General features: G+C 41.7%; 1 protein-coding gene across 3 annotated transcripts in view; it reads right to left on the bottom strand.

The window, feature by feature from the left end:
• Nucleotides 1-13,710, bottom strand: part of MSH2 (mutS homolog 2) — a 46,300-nt gene extending 32,590 nt beyond the window's left edge. For all 3 annotated transcript variants that reach the window (XM_084202992.1, XM_084202993.1, XM_084202994.1), the window contains exons 1-6: nucleotides 13,480-13,710; nucleotides 11,140-11,294; nucleotides 10,470-10,748; nucleotides 9,998-10,144; nucleotides 8,834-8,983; nucleotides 6,551-6,684 (exon numbers count right to left, since the gene is read on the bottom strand). In XM_084202992.1, the coding sequence (XP_084059118.1) occupies nucleotides 6,551-6,684; nucleotides 8,834-8,983; nucleotides 9,998-10,144; nucleotides 10,470-10,748; nucleotides 11,140-11,294; nucleotides 13,480-13,699 (1,085 nt within the window). In that variant the 5' untranslated portion in view covers nucleotides 13,700-13,710. The remainder of the gene's footprint in view (nucleotides 1-6,550; nucleotides 6,685-8,833; nucleotides 8,984-9,997; nucleotides 10,145-10,469; nucleotides 10,749-11,139; nucleotides 11,295-13,479) is intronic.
• Nucleotides 13,711-14,222: the final 512 nt, after the last annotated feature.

Here is a 14,222-nt window from a genome sequence, read left to right as displayed (position 1 = left end):
TGGCTTCTGGTACTTGCTGACCTGCATTTGGGATGTTCATGAGAATAGCAGCTTGTGGACCAGCTGCAGAGGGGCAAAAGGATTAATTTAGGATGACAACTTTCCTCACTTTTTCACAGACTATTTTTAATCAGGTGAACAAGCCAAATCAAACTGATCTTTAGCTGGGAGACAAAAAAAAAAAAAACTAAGTAGGAGGCATGGAGTGCCCCTTTTGGCAACTGCTGAGTTTTTCTGGATTATCTGCTATCCAACATGACACCTTTGGTTGTTTAAGCATGATAAACTCCCCATCAAAAGATGAAGGAGTCAGCTACAGGAACACCAGTGCCAATTACAAGGGAACAGGTGGCAGTCCACAGTCAGGGGAGCATTAATGAACCTTTTGATTTAAAGTGATTTTAAGTGCAAGCCATCCATTAAACAACTCAGGGCCACAGGCTGCTGCATGGTGCACAAGAGTCAAAAACAAATGAAAAACTTTCACACTAAATCCTGAAGACCCAAGAAACCCAACATACAGCACACAGAGAGTGAGCAAGTGTCGAGGACACGAAGGCAAAAAGATCCTAATTTGAACAAAGACAAGAACAACACAGTATTTAGGCTTGGAGACAAAAAAACTGCCTATCTTTTAGGAATCCCTCATAAACCTCCATTTCTTATATGGTAACAAAGAACAATGAAGAGGATGGAGCAAGGACTCACCAAATACCACCTTCATTAACCCCACAGAGTGAAACTGCTCCACCCAAAACCTGCCAGAGCAACCCAAGATGGAAAGCAGCAGAGTCTGCTGCCCAGCGCAATGCCTTAAACCATGAAAGTTTTCTGCCAGTCTTGCTTTTTAATTAAATATGACATTTTGGGATACAGTGATAAAAGTGTATTACTGCATGGTCTTCAAAGACTAGAGTCAGCTGAGGAAAAGGTATTTTCATTATTATATTTTGTGCTTTATTCATTACAAGTTTCCATACATTATTAAAATTAAGAGGTTACATTTATTACACTACTCCATCACCATTAGTACCCTTTTAAATTGCTAACCTGTGCATTTCTTTAAGCTTGTGCAAACTCAGAGCATACTGAACAAGTTCTATTTCTTAGCTGTTGAAAAACAAATATTTCTTCATTTACATTCATTCTGTACTGAAGAAACTCAAAACTGTATGTCAACAAAACATTAAAGACTCTTATAATCCTCACACATGATAAATGAAATTAAATTACAAACCAAGACAAAATTTTCTTGCCAAGAGCTTCCATTGCAGTGTCCTAACATGCCACCTTTCTAATGTTCTTGGACAGAAATTAAGCAAAGCAGAAACAGTAATGTGGTCACTGTTCTTTCCCAGAGAACAAACCATATTTCTGTGTCGTGTTCAAAACAGTGACTACCAAGGACACTGTTACAAACCTGAGAGCTTTGCACCTGTGCATGTCAAGTTTCCATACATAATGGAAACTTAATGGAATGAATACCCAAACACAAATTCTCAGCAAAATTTAACTATAGCAGTAAGTGCCATCCATCTCATTTTGGAAGGACAAGAGCCAAAGAACAGTATGGCAGCCACAGATTCACATTTCCCTAAATAAATAGCAGTTTCATTGTGTCTTACAAGTCTGAAAACCCATCTGACATTTCAACCAAATTTTAGTTTCATTTTCATTTCTGTTGAGCCTCAAAACTCAGACACAAAAGAAATGACTAAAAGCTTAATCCTTCTATTTATTTTGCACCAAGTGAAGACTTGTCAGGAAGAAGTGGGTGAGCTGGAAGTATCAATGAGGAGATACTATGACTACCTGCTCCAGTGCTGCACCACTCAATGCCACCTATAATTTACATATCTGCAACACTGATGCTGATCCCTGACCCAGAAGACAAACTATCTGGATAACAGAACACAAACACCAACATTGTCTTTCCCACACCTGAAGGTGTCATGAAAGGAGTCTTTTTTTCAGCTCCTCAGACAAGAAAACTAAAGATAAGTCTTTTTGCAACACAACAATCTAAGCCTTTGGATAGGTTTTGATAGCCTGGGATTTTGATGGCAATTCCTTCCTAGAGACATGGCCTGTGTAAAGCGTGCTTGACTAGTAGAGCTCCAGTTTAATGTCTCTAGGCAGCACTCAATGGCAAACTCAGTTTTACAAGCAAACCCAAATGAAAACAGAGGTAAATTAGTAGTTTTGAAAACAGTAAACATAGGTGAGGAGGGTTAAAGAAGAAGCATTGAGAGCTTCAAGCTCCAAACATTTCTCTAGGGAACTTGGTGATGGTAACTTTTGGAATGACAAAGGTGACTTTTTTTGAGGCTTACTGGAAGTCAACACCATTTTCATGTAACTGGAATGACGACTTCTTTCATGGGAAATATTTATTGCACCATGATCTCCATGACAATAAGAAATCACATTTCTGTCTTCAAATCTGCTGAGATTCAGTCTGCATTTCAGAAGCTTCCCTAGAGGCATTAGGAGCACTCCCGGTGCCCAAAATGCATTTTGAAGAGGTCATTTAGACAAAGCTCCAAGCTGGTCACATCTTCCCCTCCCTCAATGAGGACACAGGCCAGCACACACAGCTAATGCAGCTGCCTGGCTGTGCAGAGGTCCTGAAAAGCACTGAAGGTCTCTGCAGAGCTGCTAACCAGAACGACAAGAGCAACAAAGCCTGTCTGCAGTGCTTTGCAGGGACAGCTGCAGGTTAGGAAAGAACACAAAAGCAGCAAAACCTGAACAGCAGAACAATTCCCACTGGAACTGCAGGCCTCTGCTTACAGCCCTGGCTCAAAACAAGGCTAATTTCAGCCAAACACTGAGCAACAGCAGAGATCCCTCCACCTCTCTGAGCATGCATTCCAGAGTCTGACCATCCCCATGCCTCACCCAAGGTGCTCCAAGAGAGCCAGAGCCTTGGATTATGTTTCTTCTTCTTGTCTCAAGGCAACAAGCTAGTGCTAGGTTTTCTTTATTTTTTAAATAAACTGCTACTTAAATAATCATGATGCATGAAAATGTTCTACAAACTTGGAAGTTTTACCCTTCTAGCCATTTATTCACTTCAAGCTTCCCAAATGTATTACTTGCTGACACTGCCAGAGACAGGGCTTGTTTCTACAATGTGGCCTCTATGCAGCATGATATTCAAAAACAGAGGAGGAAAGCTCAAAATAGGCTTGGATCAGAGCAAGTGATGTTTGAGTACAACCTTTAACTCCTCTGAGACCCCGCACCTTTTCCATGGGCCACAGGCACATAAGAGGTTCAACCACAGTATACATAAAGCATTAAAAAGGTGAGCTGGAATCTTTTATTTATGGTGTGTATAAATGTCAGATAAAGTTTATCCCAAATAGAGAAAAAAAAAAAATTAGATCTATTCAGCATGAACTCTCTTCTCAGGACATAACAGAACAAGCACTATTTCACACTGTGCCACATTCCTCAGACTCTCCAGTAGCTGGAGAATAAACATGACATACTGAAGCTGCCTGCTGTATTGCAGTCAATTTGGTTATGCAATTAATACTTGTATTTGCACATGCTGGCTCTGTGACTACATTTTAATTTCAAATATGCTGACTATGAGACAAGGAGTGAGAACCTCATGTACTTGCCTTCTGAACACACCACAGAGGAGAAGTAGAGCTGTATTGTGTATACTTATGACTGATAATTATTTTTTTAATCAAGGAAAACCAGCTGGATACTGGCAGAACCCCAAGTCTTACAAGACAGGCAGCTATCAGGAGCTTCTGTTTTCTCAGCTCTCATCAGGAGCTACTCCTGGTCAGTAAACATCATTTTATCTGAAGCATGTGCACCATGTACTTTAATTTGTGCTGTTACTGTATCAACAGTTAATATGGACTGCTGATTCAACTCTGTGTTCCATTTATCCATGCAGGTTAACAACACACAGCAGATTACAAACTACTGAAAGAAGTGGATTTCTTTATCTCCAAAAGATGACTTGCACCACCTGCAGGTCTTAGCAGAGGGTTACAACAGTCTAACTTGTTCGGAAAAAAAAAAAAAAAAGGTAAAACTTTCAGACACCAATTTTACACTACTGGGACAACAGTTAAGTCAAACACCTCCTGTATAAGCAAAACAGGAGGCTTCCTTCAAAACAGCCACTGAAGATCAGTCCAGCTTGGGCAGTTCTGCTTGGTTTAAGGAGTTTTGCTCTGGCTAGTGTTAAATGGGATCCTTCAACATGGCACACTCCAAGCTAAGAAACAATCAGTAGCTCCCCTTGATGACAAAGAAGATGTAAAGGAACACCAGTCCAGGTATTTCCTTCTCAAGCCACTTTATGCTCTAAACTGTGGCTTGCAATCCTTAAAACAACCACAATATACTGTAAAGTCTTCAGAAAACAACTTGGCAACTGCATATCTTTTAAAAGATATTTAAATCTGCCAGTACATCTCAGTAACAGCTTCTCTTATCATACTTGTTCCTTGGGATTAAAAAAAGAACAGTCCTACAACCTCTGAAAAGCATGAAGTTTGGGAGGATGAAGCTTACAAGTAAATTTCATTGCTTGTATCTCAGAGAATTGAACTTATCCAAATAGTACTTGAAAGCAAGATGCATTCAGACAGAATGCAATAGAATATAAGTGAAAAGGCGTCTCTATGGTATTTCAGTGCCCATTAGTAGAGGTTAAAGCAAAGTACTTTTAACAAATTGCATCTCCAAGGTCTCTGCAGCTGGGCAAGATACAGGAGGTAATCAGTGGACTTCTTTCAAATTCCTAACACTTGAATATACTGACCTTTACAAGCTTCAGCAAGAGCTTAACTCCATTTAATTACTCCCCTCCTCCTTTAAATACACCTCTTCCTACATGCAACCAACATCAGCCAGAGAATCACAACACAAAACACAGAGGTGACAGTAACTCTACAAAACAGGTCAAGTTATATTTTTTGCCTACAACTCCACTCCAGTTTTATAAAGAAAACACTGTCTCTTCCAAACCTGGAAGATTTCTGATGTACAGTAATAAGCAAACATGCCACAAAAAAGTTAAGATTTCTAATGTTTACTTTGCCATAAGAAAATCATAATATGGGAGTTCTAACTTTCAAAATTTTAAAAACCACACAATGATAAAATAAAATTTCGTTCAGATATTAGGATCCAAAACTGACAGACACAGATGATCTTGGGTACTTAGTCAAGAACCAACAATGAAAGCTTTTGTGTCATACGCAGAAGTAAGATACAGCATTCAAAAAACCTGGGAACAAATATTTCAGCGTCACGTTAACATTTTTAAGTGGCCCTGATCAAGTTACTACACACCATTCTGCAAATGATGAGGAAAAGTAGAAAAACTTGTTGAGAGAAGCAGAATAATTCAGTCTCCAGAAATCTAGAGAGAAAACTATCATCCTGATTTTGGCTGGCACAGAGTTCATTTTTTCTCAGTAGCTGGTGCAGAGCTGTGTTTTCGGTTTTGCCTCTCCTCCCCATTCCACCAGGGAGGTGAGCAGGCAGCTCTGTGCTTAGTGCCAGCTGGACTTCAACAACTACTCTTTGCATAACTTATTTAAATATCAGCACATCCAAGCCAAGATTTCTTTTTTTGGTAGTAGGGATCTGTGCCCAACAGCATATACAGACATATCTGCAATGCCTTACCTGAAATACGAGCCTTAGAGAATCTATCAAAGTTAAAGTCAATTTTCCAGTCTCTTCTGCTTTGTCAAGATACACTTTAACACACATTTTGTAGTGCTGATTGCTAGAGTTGCACGAAATATGGGTTTAGATCATTAAAATACAGTATATATAGGAGTAGTTTAAAAAAATGTGTAACTTGTATTTGCATGGGGAACATACTCAAGATAAACACACACGGTAGGAACACAGACTTTGCAGTTTTCCTCTCTGAAGGGTTAAGAATAATCTGTGCATTCCCAGCAGAGGTTCACCAGATTCTCTAAGGCTTCTTATCAACTGATACTGTTATCTACTGGCAGGGCAGCCACACTGCCACAGAGGGCAAGATCAAAGCACAAGGAAGAAAAAACCCCCACACTTTCTAGGCATGATTGGAGTGACCTACTGTAAGCAGAAGTAGCTTTCTTCTGGGAACAGGAAGACATCACAACTGCCTAATGGTTTGGGTGTTTTGTTGATTTTTTTTTTTTTAACTGGTAAACTTGAAGTGGCATCAAAATATTATTATACAGACTGAGCATTTGCATATGAACAAAGTCAGTAAGCGGCTGCTGCACTGCCTTAGCCTGTAGCACAGCATCATTCAGATCATGTAAACATATTTACCTCCTCTTTAAAATGTATAATTGTAGAAAGCATTTAATTTAATAGTAACCTGTCAATTTGCATCTCAAGGAAAAATATATTTTGCTCTAAGTGCAATGCATTACAGGGTAGCACACAAAAGACTCCAACCACTACTATTGCTTGGTTGTAGCATTCTGTGCTTGAAAAGAAAGGGCCTTATATAAAATAGTTGCTAAAGTGTTTAAGTCTATTAAACACATAATATTGTTACCTTTCTTCAATTCTGGTCTTGTCCATAAGTGGTTGTTTGATCCACTGATTAACTAGTCTTTGTCCTTGAGGGGTTCTGCACTTATTCAGTAAACCAGCTAGAGACTGTGCAGTATTTGCATTTTCCACAGAACTCTGGAAAGAATGAGAAAAAAAAAAGATAAAGGAACAAAAGGAAAAAAAAATTAGTTACTGAAGTTTACTGACACCCAGTGAATGACACACAGCTATTTAGGAATAGAACATGCTTTTTTCCCACTAAACTTGGCACCCACCAAAAATGGTAAATGAAACAGCGCAGCATGAAAGTACTTACACTCTGGTGCCTGGAACATGGGAAGGAAGGAGTAGGTTTGTCTATTTTGGAACCAATCCTGACTGAGCAACAAAGTTAAAAGCGTTCCTAGTTATGGGGCAGTTTGCACTTTGAGTAGCAAAAGCAGAAATACATCTACATATTTGCTAGTTTGCTCTTCTTAAGGTCAAAAATTAGGGGTCCTGTCCATCACAAAAAAGCAGCAAGAAACAGGACTTGAGTTCAAGGGGTTTGGTTTGAGAACTCTGGGGGATGCTGGGGGAGAACAACACAACAGAATCAGGCAATGGGGAAGAACATTTACTTGAATTCTCTCAGTCTTCCCCAGATCATCTCTGCAGTGCTATAAACACCTCTAAACTTAGCTCTGTTCAAATTATAGTTCATTACCCACAATCCAGGTTTAATATTAGCTGGACTCCAGACAGCCTTTTGGGCATTTTTGTTGTGGTTTGCTTTTTGTACAAACAGCTACGAAGCAAAAATTTTGGTTAATACTGAACAAACAAGCTTGCTTCAACTCCTGACTTTGAAATTAAAATCTCAACCCCCTCCACACAAGAAAAGCTGCATTTAAAACAGCAGGCAAGCAGTCAACCAGGAGCAGGTCTGGATGCTCCTGTATGTAGAACTAGAGTCACAACAACAGGAAATGAATGCCATGAGAAGCAATACTGACACATTCAGCTCCTGGAATATCTAATATCTAAAGTGTATGGGCCTATTCTCAGTGTTCTGGGCAGTATGACATACTAAAAACTTCTGAATGTAAGAAAGTGTCCCAGAACACATGCATATATTATACACAAATTACCTACTTCAGTACATCCAATATTTAGGGTTACATTTCATACCACCAAATGCATCTGCAGCACCCTAAGATCTTTACTTACACACCTCACAGAGCAACTCAAATTACAAAACAATTTGACTTTGCTTTACTGCTGTCCAAAAACCTCCACACGCACATCCTACCATGGAGGCAGCTTCCTGCTCCATGGAAAAACCTTTGTTCCAAGGCTCCCAACAGCCCCTGAAGACACAGCAGCATATCTCCCATCACAAAACAAGTAACACCTGCAAGGACTTGTAAAGGAATGTAGCTAAAACAGAACTTCCTAGAACACCCTCCATAAAGCTTGAGGAAAAAATGTAATTTTTGCTTCATTCCCTAGAGAGGCACACAGCAGCAGGAATTTTTTTTAAAAATTGAAAAAATTCAGAACACCTCTCTTCAGGGGCTAACCAGCTCAGATGCTGAATATAGAAATTCCTCCAAAGTAAACAGGGGCCATAATCTCTTATCTTCCTATAAATCTGAAATGCAAGCAGATTAGGTCCAAGCAAAGATTATTAAACAGGAGGAGAAAAGAAAACAGAGGAGAAAAGCTGATACAACATAACACTTTGAGTTCAGGCTTTCCTCTAACTGTAGAAATGGGCAAAGCAGAAAACAGACTTGGCAGGAGGTATGAAGGAGTCTGTCAATCTGTCTGGATTTATAGAAAATGTGTGTAAAAAGGTAAAACTGACATCAAAACATGACAGTTAACATGACATGGTGCTATCAGAATGTTCTCACGTACTGTCCTGTTCACTGCCAGCCCTCCCTTCCTGACACCAGTGGCATTGCTCCTGTCATGTGTTACATGTTCCAATAACACCATCTTGAGGTTTACATTCGTTTCCCAAGAACAGCACTACTGTGGCCACTTCCTACCTCCTTGATGATCCTTTCTCTCCTTCTGCATTTAAAATAAACCAACAAGAAACAAAAATTAAAAAGGTGGTAAAAGTAAATGTTTAAAACACACATTGCAGGAGTGTAACTAAGAACAAAGCTAAAATGCAGAAGTTGCCATTAATCAGGATCTGGGAATTGCAATTGGGCAGTCAGGCTCATTATCAAGCAGCTAAGTAATTAAGTATTTTGTAAACCAGTTACTAAGTCAAGTAGGTATTTCTTACCTGAAAAAGGTTGAGGGCTTGAACAGCTGCATTGTCTAGAACCATATATTGACTAAGATCAAAAGTAGTCAGTTCAAACTGTCCAAAATTAGACTCGTCTGACAGCAACTCCAAAAACTTGATAACAGCTGACAAAGACGAAACAGCAACCTGGAGTTGTTTTAAAAAAAACACATCACATTCTAGTTAGAAACACTCATGAATCCAAGTGGATTTGATAAATGCTCCTAGAAAATTACAGCTGGGGAAGACTTTGAGCCATGCCAACTCTGGCAGGGCTATGAGAGACTCATCCTGTTTGACAAGACTTCATTTCCATAGGACGTTCTGCGGCACCGCAGCGTCTTTCTAGGCAGGTGCAAGAACAACACACGAGCCATCTGCATAATCTGATCAACAAAATGTGAAGTTGCACACCTTGCCAGCTTCCCAAAGCTGTTATCAGGATGCTTCCAGCTCAGGAACACAAACAAGTTATACTGCACAGATAAATGAGATATGCTGGATCATCTCAGGACATGGTTTCAGGGTTAGTTTTCAGCCAGAACAAGCATCTGCTCTGACTCACTGCACAGCACTGCTGAGTGCCAGCACAAAAGAGAGGCAGCAGCATGACTGACTTGTTCAGCTGCAACACACTTCAAACAACTCTAATCTGTTATGAAATGACACATTAAGGGAGGATAATTGTGAACCTTACACCTGTAGTGAGCATCAGCAGTGAGGGGTATTTTCAAACTTGTTTATCTCAACAAATTGCCTCTTGTTTGCAGCTAAGAACAAACATGCAGGCACTAAATCATCTACTTAACTGTAAGACAACACAAAAACATTATCATAAACATTACTCTGTTTTCAAATACCAATTTTCCTGCCATGCAAAATAGCCAGAGTATTGTATTTCAGTCCTTAGGCTAGATAGATTATGAACAGGAGGCACCTCTCCTGCAGCCCATTTGCTTACCTATTAGAGTTTCTCCTTTAAAACCATAAGTGAATGGTTTTTTCCATTTCTTCCAGGAGCTCTGGTATCCAGCTCTGACACAGACCCAAGCTGAGCAGAACTGCTGAACATTTCAGCAAGAATGTGGAGGAGATCAGCTCACATCAGGTGCACACACCACTCCACTTTTTAAAAAGAGCGGCACGTTAGACACTGCTCACCTGCTTTTCCATCTCTGGCAGTGCTGCACTGTTCAGCTGCTCTTCCTTTTTTGATTTCAACAAGCGATTGAGATCCTGGACAATATCTTTTGTTGTGAAATCTGCCTTCTTCCTGTCTGTAATCAGGATTCCTCCCCTCTGAATGACCTATTGTTCACAAACACACACAGTTATCCATTAATTTCAATATTTAAGGAACAGATGTTGACCACAGAGAAGCAAACCCTGAAGTGATACTTATTTAATGTTAGGCTGCAGGGTGAGGAATGACAGACAAGATTTTAGAACTTTTGTTGATTAAGGGGCAAATAAATCAATAAATAATACATTTATAAATACATACTACACATAAATCAAAATTTCCTCAAATTAAGATATTGGTTCTTGGTTTTTCCACAAATCAGAGCCTGGCTAAAAAAACAGATCTGAGCTTTTTAGAGATTCTGTCTGTCAGCCACAGTTGTTCCCTTACTTGTCTGAGTTTCCCCATCTCTCCTGCAGTCTCTCCTCCTGGCAGCACACACTCCTTCGGGCCCAGTTGAACCAGTAGAGCTTCAAGGTTGGAGAACTGATCATTATCTGGGAACTCACAAACACTCAATTTTCTCAGTGTAGTGTCGACATAGCCCACTCCTACTACTCTCTGTCCATCAGCAGCAGACAGCTTCACCCCCACAACCCCAATGGCTGTGGACATGTCATTGTTGGCAAAGAGAACTTCCTCAAACTGGGCAAGATTCCCTGGAGAACCCTATTTAGAAAAAGAGAAGTACTTATTAAAAGAATTGTACACACACACTTGCTTTCTTTCTTTCAAAATAACAACTGATCAAACTAAGTACTGCACAGTCCACTCATATAAAATACACAGCTACTCTGGTTTTTTAACCATTTGAATTTTACATATCACCTACACAGAGGAAAGCACTTCAGGTTTCCTTTATTTCCCAACCTATGGAAAAGACCACTTTCAGCCTTAGAGCAGTAGAAAATACAGTGATATGCATAACACCTATATAACCAATATATAACAATCAGGTGTGAGTTTTCATCATCAGTCCCTCAAAATCCCAAAACTCCAAAAAAGCTATGGGGCTTTTTTCTTTCACCTCACAACTATAAAGAAAGCTTGAAAATGGTACCTTGTAAGCTAAATACCAGTCATTTTCTTTAACAGATTTGCTCCCTGCTTTGTTCTTGTAAACTTCAACTCTGTAATGACGAACCAGAAGCAGGTCCCTCACAAAAGATTCAAAGTTCATTTTACTAAGCACAACACTCTCAAGCTTCTCAGTTCCTACCAAAAAAAAGAAAAAAAAAAGAAAAAGAAAATTATGAGACAGCTGAATTTGTTCATAAAGCTTATTTTCTTATTTTCTCTAACCAAAATCCCCAAGAATAGAAACAACACAAATCCACAACATTCAACTGGTTAATACTAATGAAGAAAGCATACTCTCTCTCCAAATAAAAAGTGTTCAATTCCTAATTTCATTTAATAATATATATGTAATATAGTATAATATATAACATATAATATTCATATTAATATATACAAAAGGATATGTTCCTCTCACCCTTCCCCTCTCACAATATTCTTGGTTTATTAATTAATATTTCACACATTTTGATTTAATGAGGACCAGAAGTCTGCTACAGGTTCTCCTGCTGTCCATCTTTTCTCTCCTGGATAAGCAGCTTCTGTTGGCAGAAAGACTGCCACCCTATTACACTCACATAACACGTGTGCCAAGACATTTCCCTTTTGTCATAATTTATCCAGTAAAAACAACATATCATCAAAAAAATTAAGTTTACATTAAAACCTAACTTAGAAAGTGCCTAATTGAAAAATTTCTTCCTTCTGCTCCTGTATGTGCAAGCATATTATGCAGCTGAACAAATTTAATTCCATGCAGCTGCCCAGAGGAGCAACACCACTTCTACCTCCCCAACTCCAGCAGCAGCCTACTCACAGAACAAGGTAATTCCACTGCTGAGCAAATGGGGGGATTTCAGGTGAGTACATTAAGCTTTCTGCCAGGCTGGGAAGTGGAAATAACTCAGACTGGCATCAGACACACTGGAGTTAGACACCAAGTAACCACAAGCAACAGGGAGTATCACACCTCTCTTTTAGTGGCATGCCTTAACCACATTTGAGGTTCTTCCTCCCTTTCCATCAAAGATGTTAAACAGCAAACTGCCACACCCCTAGGAACTTATGGGTTTATTTCAAATAGGATCTTTTCATTTTCTTTCCCCAAACATCTAGTAAATTTTTTTTTTTGAAACAGGTAAAAACCCCCTCATTTTACATATATTCTCTTTCCCAGTGTGGAACTGTCCCAACCAAAAACATTTTTCTTATTTTTTCAGTTGAAACAATACAATACACTAGCAGGGGGTGAGAAGCAGCTGAAGTTCATGTGTACTTTGAAATCATCCTGAAAGCAACAAGTGCAGTTTTATGCTTTTAGTTGGATATGGTACATAAGAGTTTAGAGGGTTTAAAACTGGAGCTGGTAGTCATGTGATTACACCTGCAAAATAACTTCTAAATTGAATACAACAATAATATTGAAGCATGCTTCCAGTCTGGAACACACATCAAGCTTTGGGGAGAGCTGGGGTATTTAAATGTCGGGGTTTTTTACCTGTGACCTTATCAGTCACAACAGAAAGGAAAAAACATATGAGAATGTCATGTTTTTAACACTGTTGCTCGCACACACACAAAAAAAGATTCATTAAATGAGGTTTATTTTGCAAAATCTGAGCCAATAACTCAGATAACACGATAACTCAATAACACATCACTGTGCTCCTCGAGATTTAGGACAATACTAAGGTATAATACAATACCTTCGACAAAATAATTTATCTTGATGCTCTTACACCCACATCTGCAAGCTGCACTGCCTTATACCAACTGATAAACGAAAAGCAGCGGGGTGGATGGAAAGGAAATCTTACGAAACACACAGAAACACGTGAAAGTGAAGAACTTCCCTCAGCGATTCCCGGCTCCATGAACCAGAGCGGGCACGGAACACGGGCACGGAACACGGGCACGGAACACGGGCACGGAACACGGGCACGGAACACGGGCACCGCTCCGCATCTCCCTGCCCGCATCCATCCGCCCGGGAGGGCGGGAAGGGACCGGCAGCACCGCCCGCCCTGGCCGGTCCCAGCCTGAGCCCACGCCGCCCGCGGAATGCCACCGTGAGCCCGATCCGTGAGACACCCGCAGGCCTCGGCCTTGCCAAGGGGCGCCGCCTGCCAGGGCCTCCCGGGGCTTCCAGCGCCTGCCCGGAGCATCCAGGGGCCGCCACCGCCACCTCCCTCCGCCCTCCGCCTCAGCCAGGCCTGGCGCAGGCGGCCCCCCCCGTCCGCCCGCCGCTGTCCGTGGGCCCGTCCGTCCGTCCGTCCCTCCCTCCGGGCCCGCTCCCGGGGCTCCCCCGCACGCCCGCACCCACCCGGTGCCCCCGCCAGCTGCCGGATGACGGCACGGGTGCGGAAGAGCTCGCGGGCGGCCAGCCGCGCGTCCGCGCCGTGCGCCGTGTAGTAGTCGCCGCGCTCGAAGAAGCGCACGGTGGTGTCGGGCTTCTCGGGCAGCGAGAGCACGGCGCGCACGAAGCCCGCCTCGGCCCCCGCGCCCTCGGGCCACACGGCCTCCCGCGGCGGCTCCACCGCCATCTTGTGCCGCCGCTGCCGCCGCCTCCCGCCAAGCACGCCGCGCGCGCGCCGGCGCGCCGGCAGCGGCGCCCAATCGCTGCGCGGTCCGCGCCTGGCGTCACGGCCCTTCCGCCCAATCGCTGCGGCGTCCGCTGGGCGCGTCACGCCCGCCCCGCTGCCGAGCCTCCCGCGTTGCGGGAGCGCGCAGGCGCGGCCCGCCCGGCGCGCCGCCGCTGCCATGGCAACGCCGGTGCCGCATGGCCGGGGCTCCGTGCCGCCGAAATTCATCTCGGGATTACAGAATTGTGAAAAGTGCATATTATATGGCTCTAGGCAGATATTTACTATATGTATTATGTTGTATTGATTAGTAGTGCTGTATTAACATTTAAATAGAATGGTAAATGTAGTTTTGTAGTTAAAAGGTAACTTTTGTAGTTAAAATAGGACCTACGTATGTGGGATATTTTTTTAAGAAAGGAATGAGGTACTTGCACCAGATAGCAGCCGCAGGACACCTAAATCTTTCAGAGAAAGAGAATTT

The sequence above is a fragment of the Fringilla coelebs genome (assembly GCF_963513975.1).
Source record: "Fringilla coelebs genome assembly, chromosome: 3".
NCBI lineage: Eukaryota > Metazoa > Chordata > Aves > Passeriformes > Fringillidae > Fringilla > Fringilla coelebs.
Note: the sequence above shows the minus strand (reverse complement) of the source record. Positions and strands in the feature narration are given on the sequence as shown.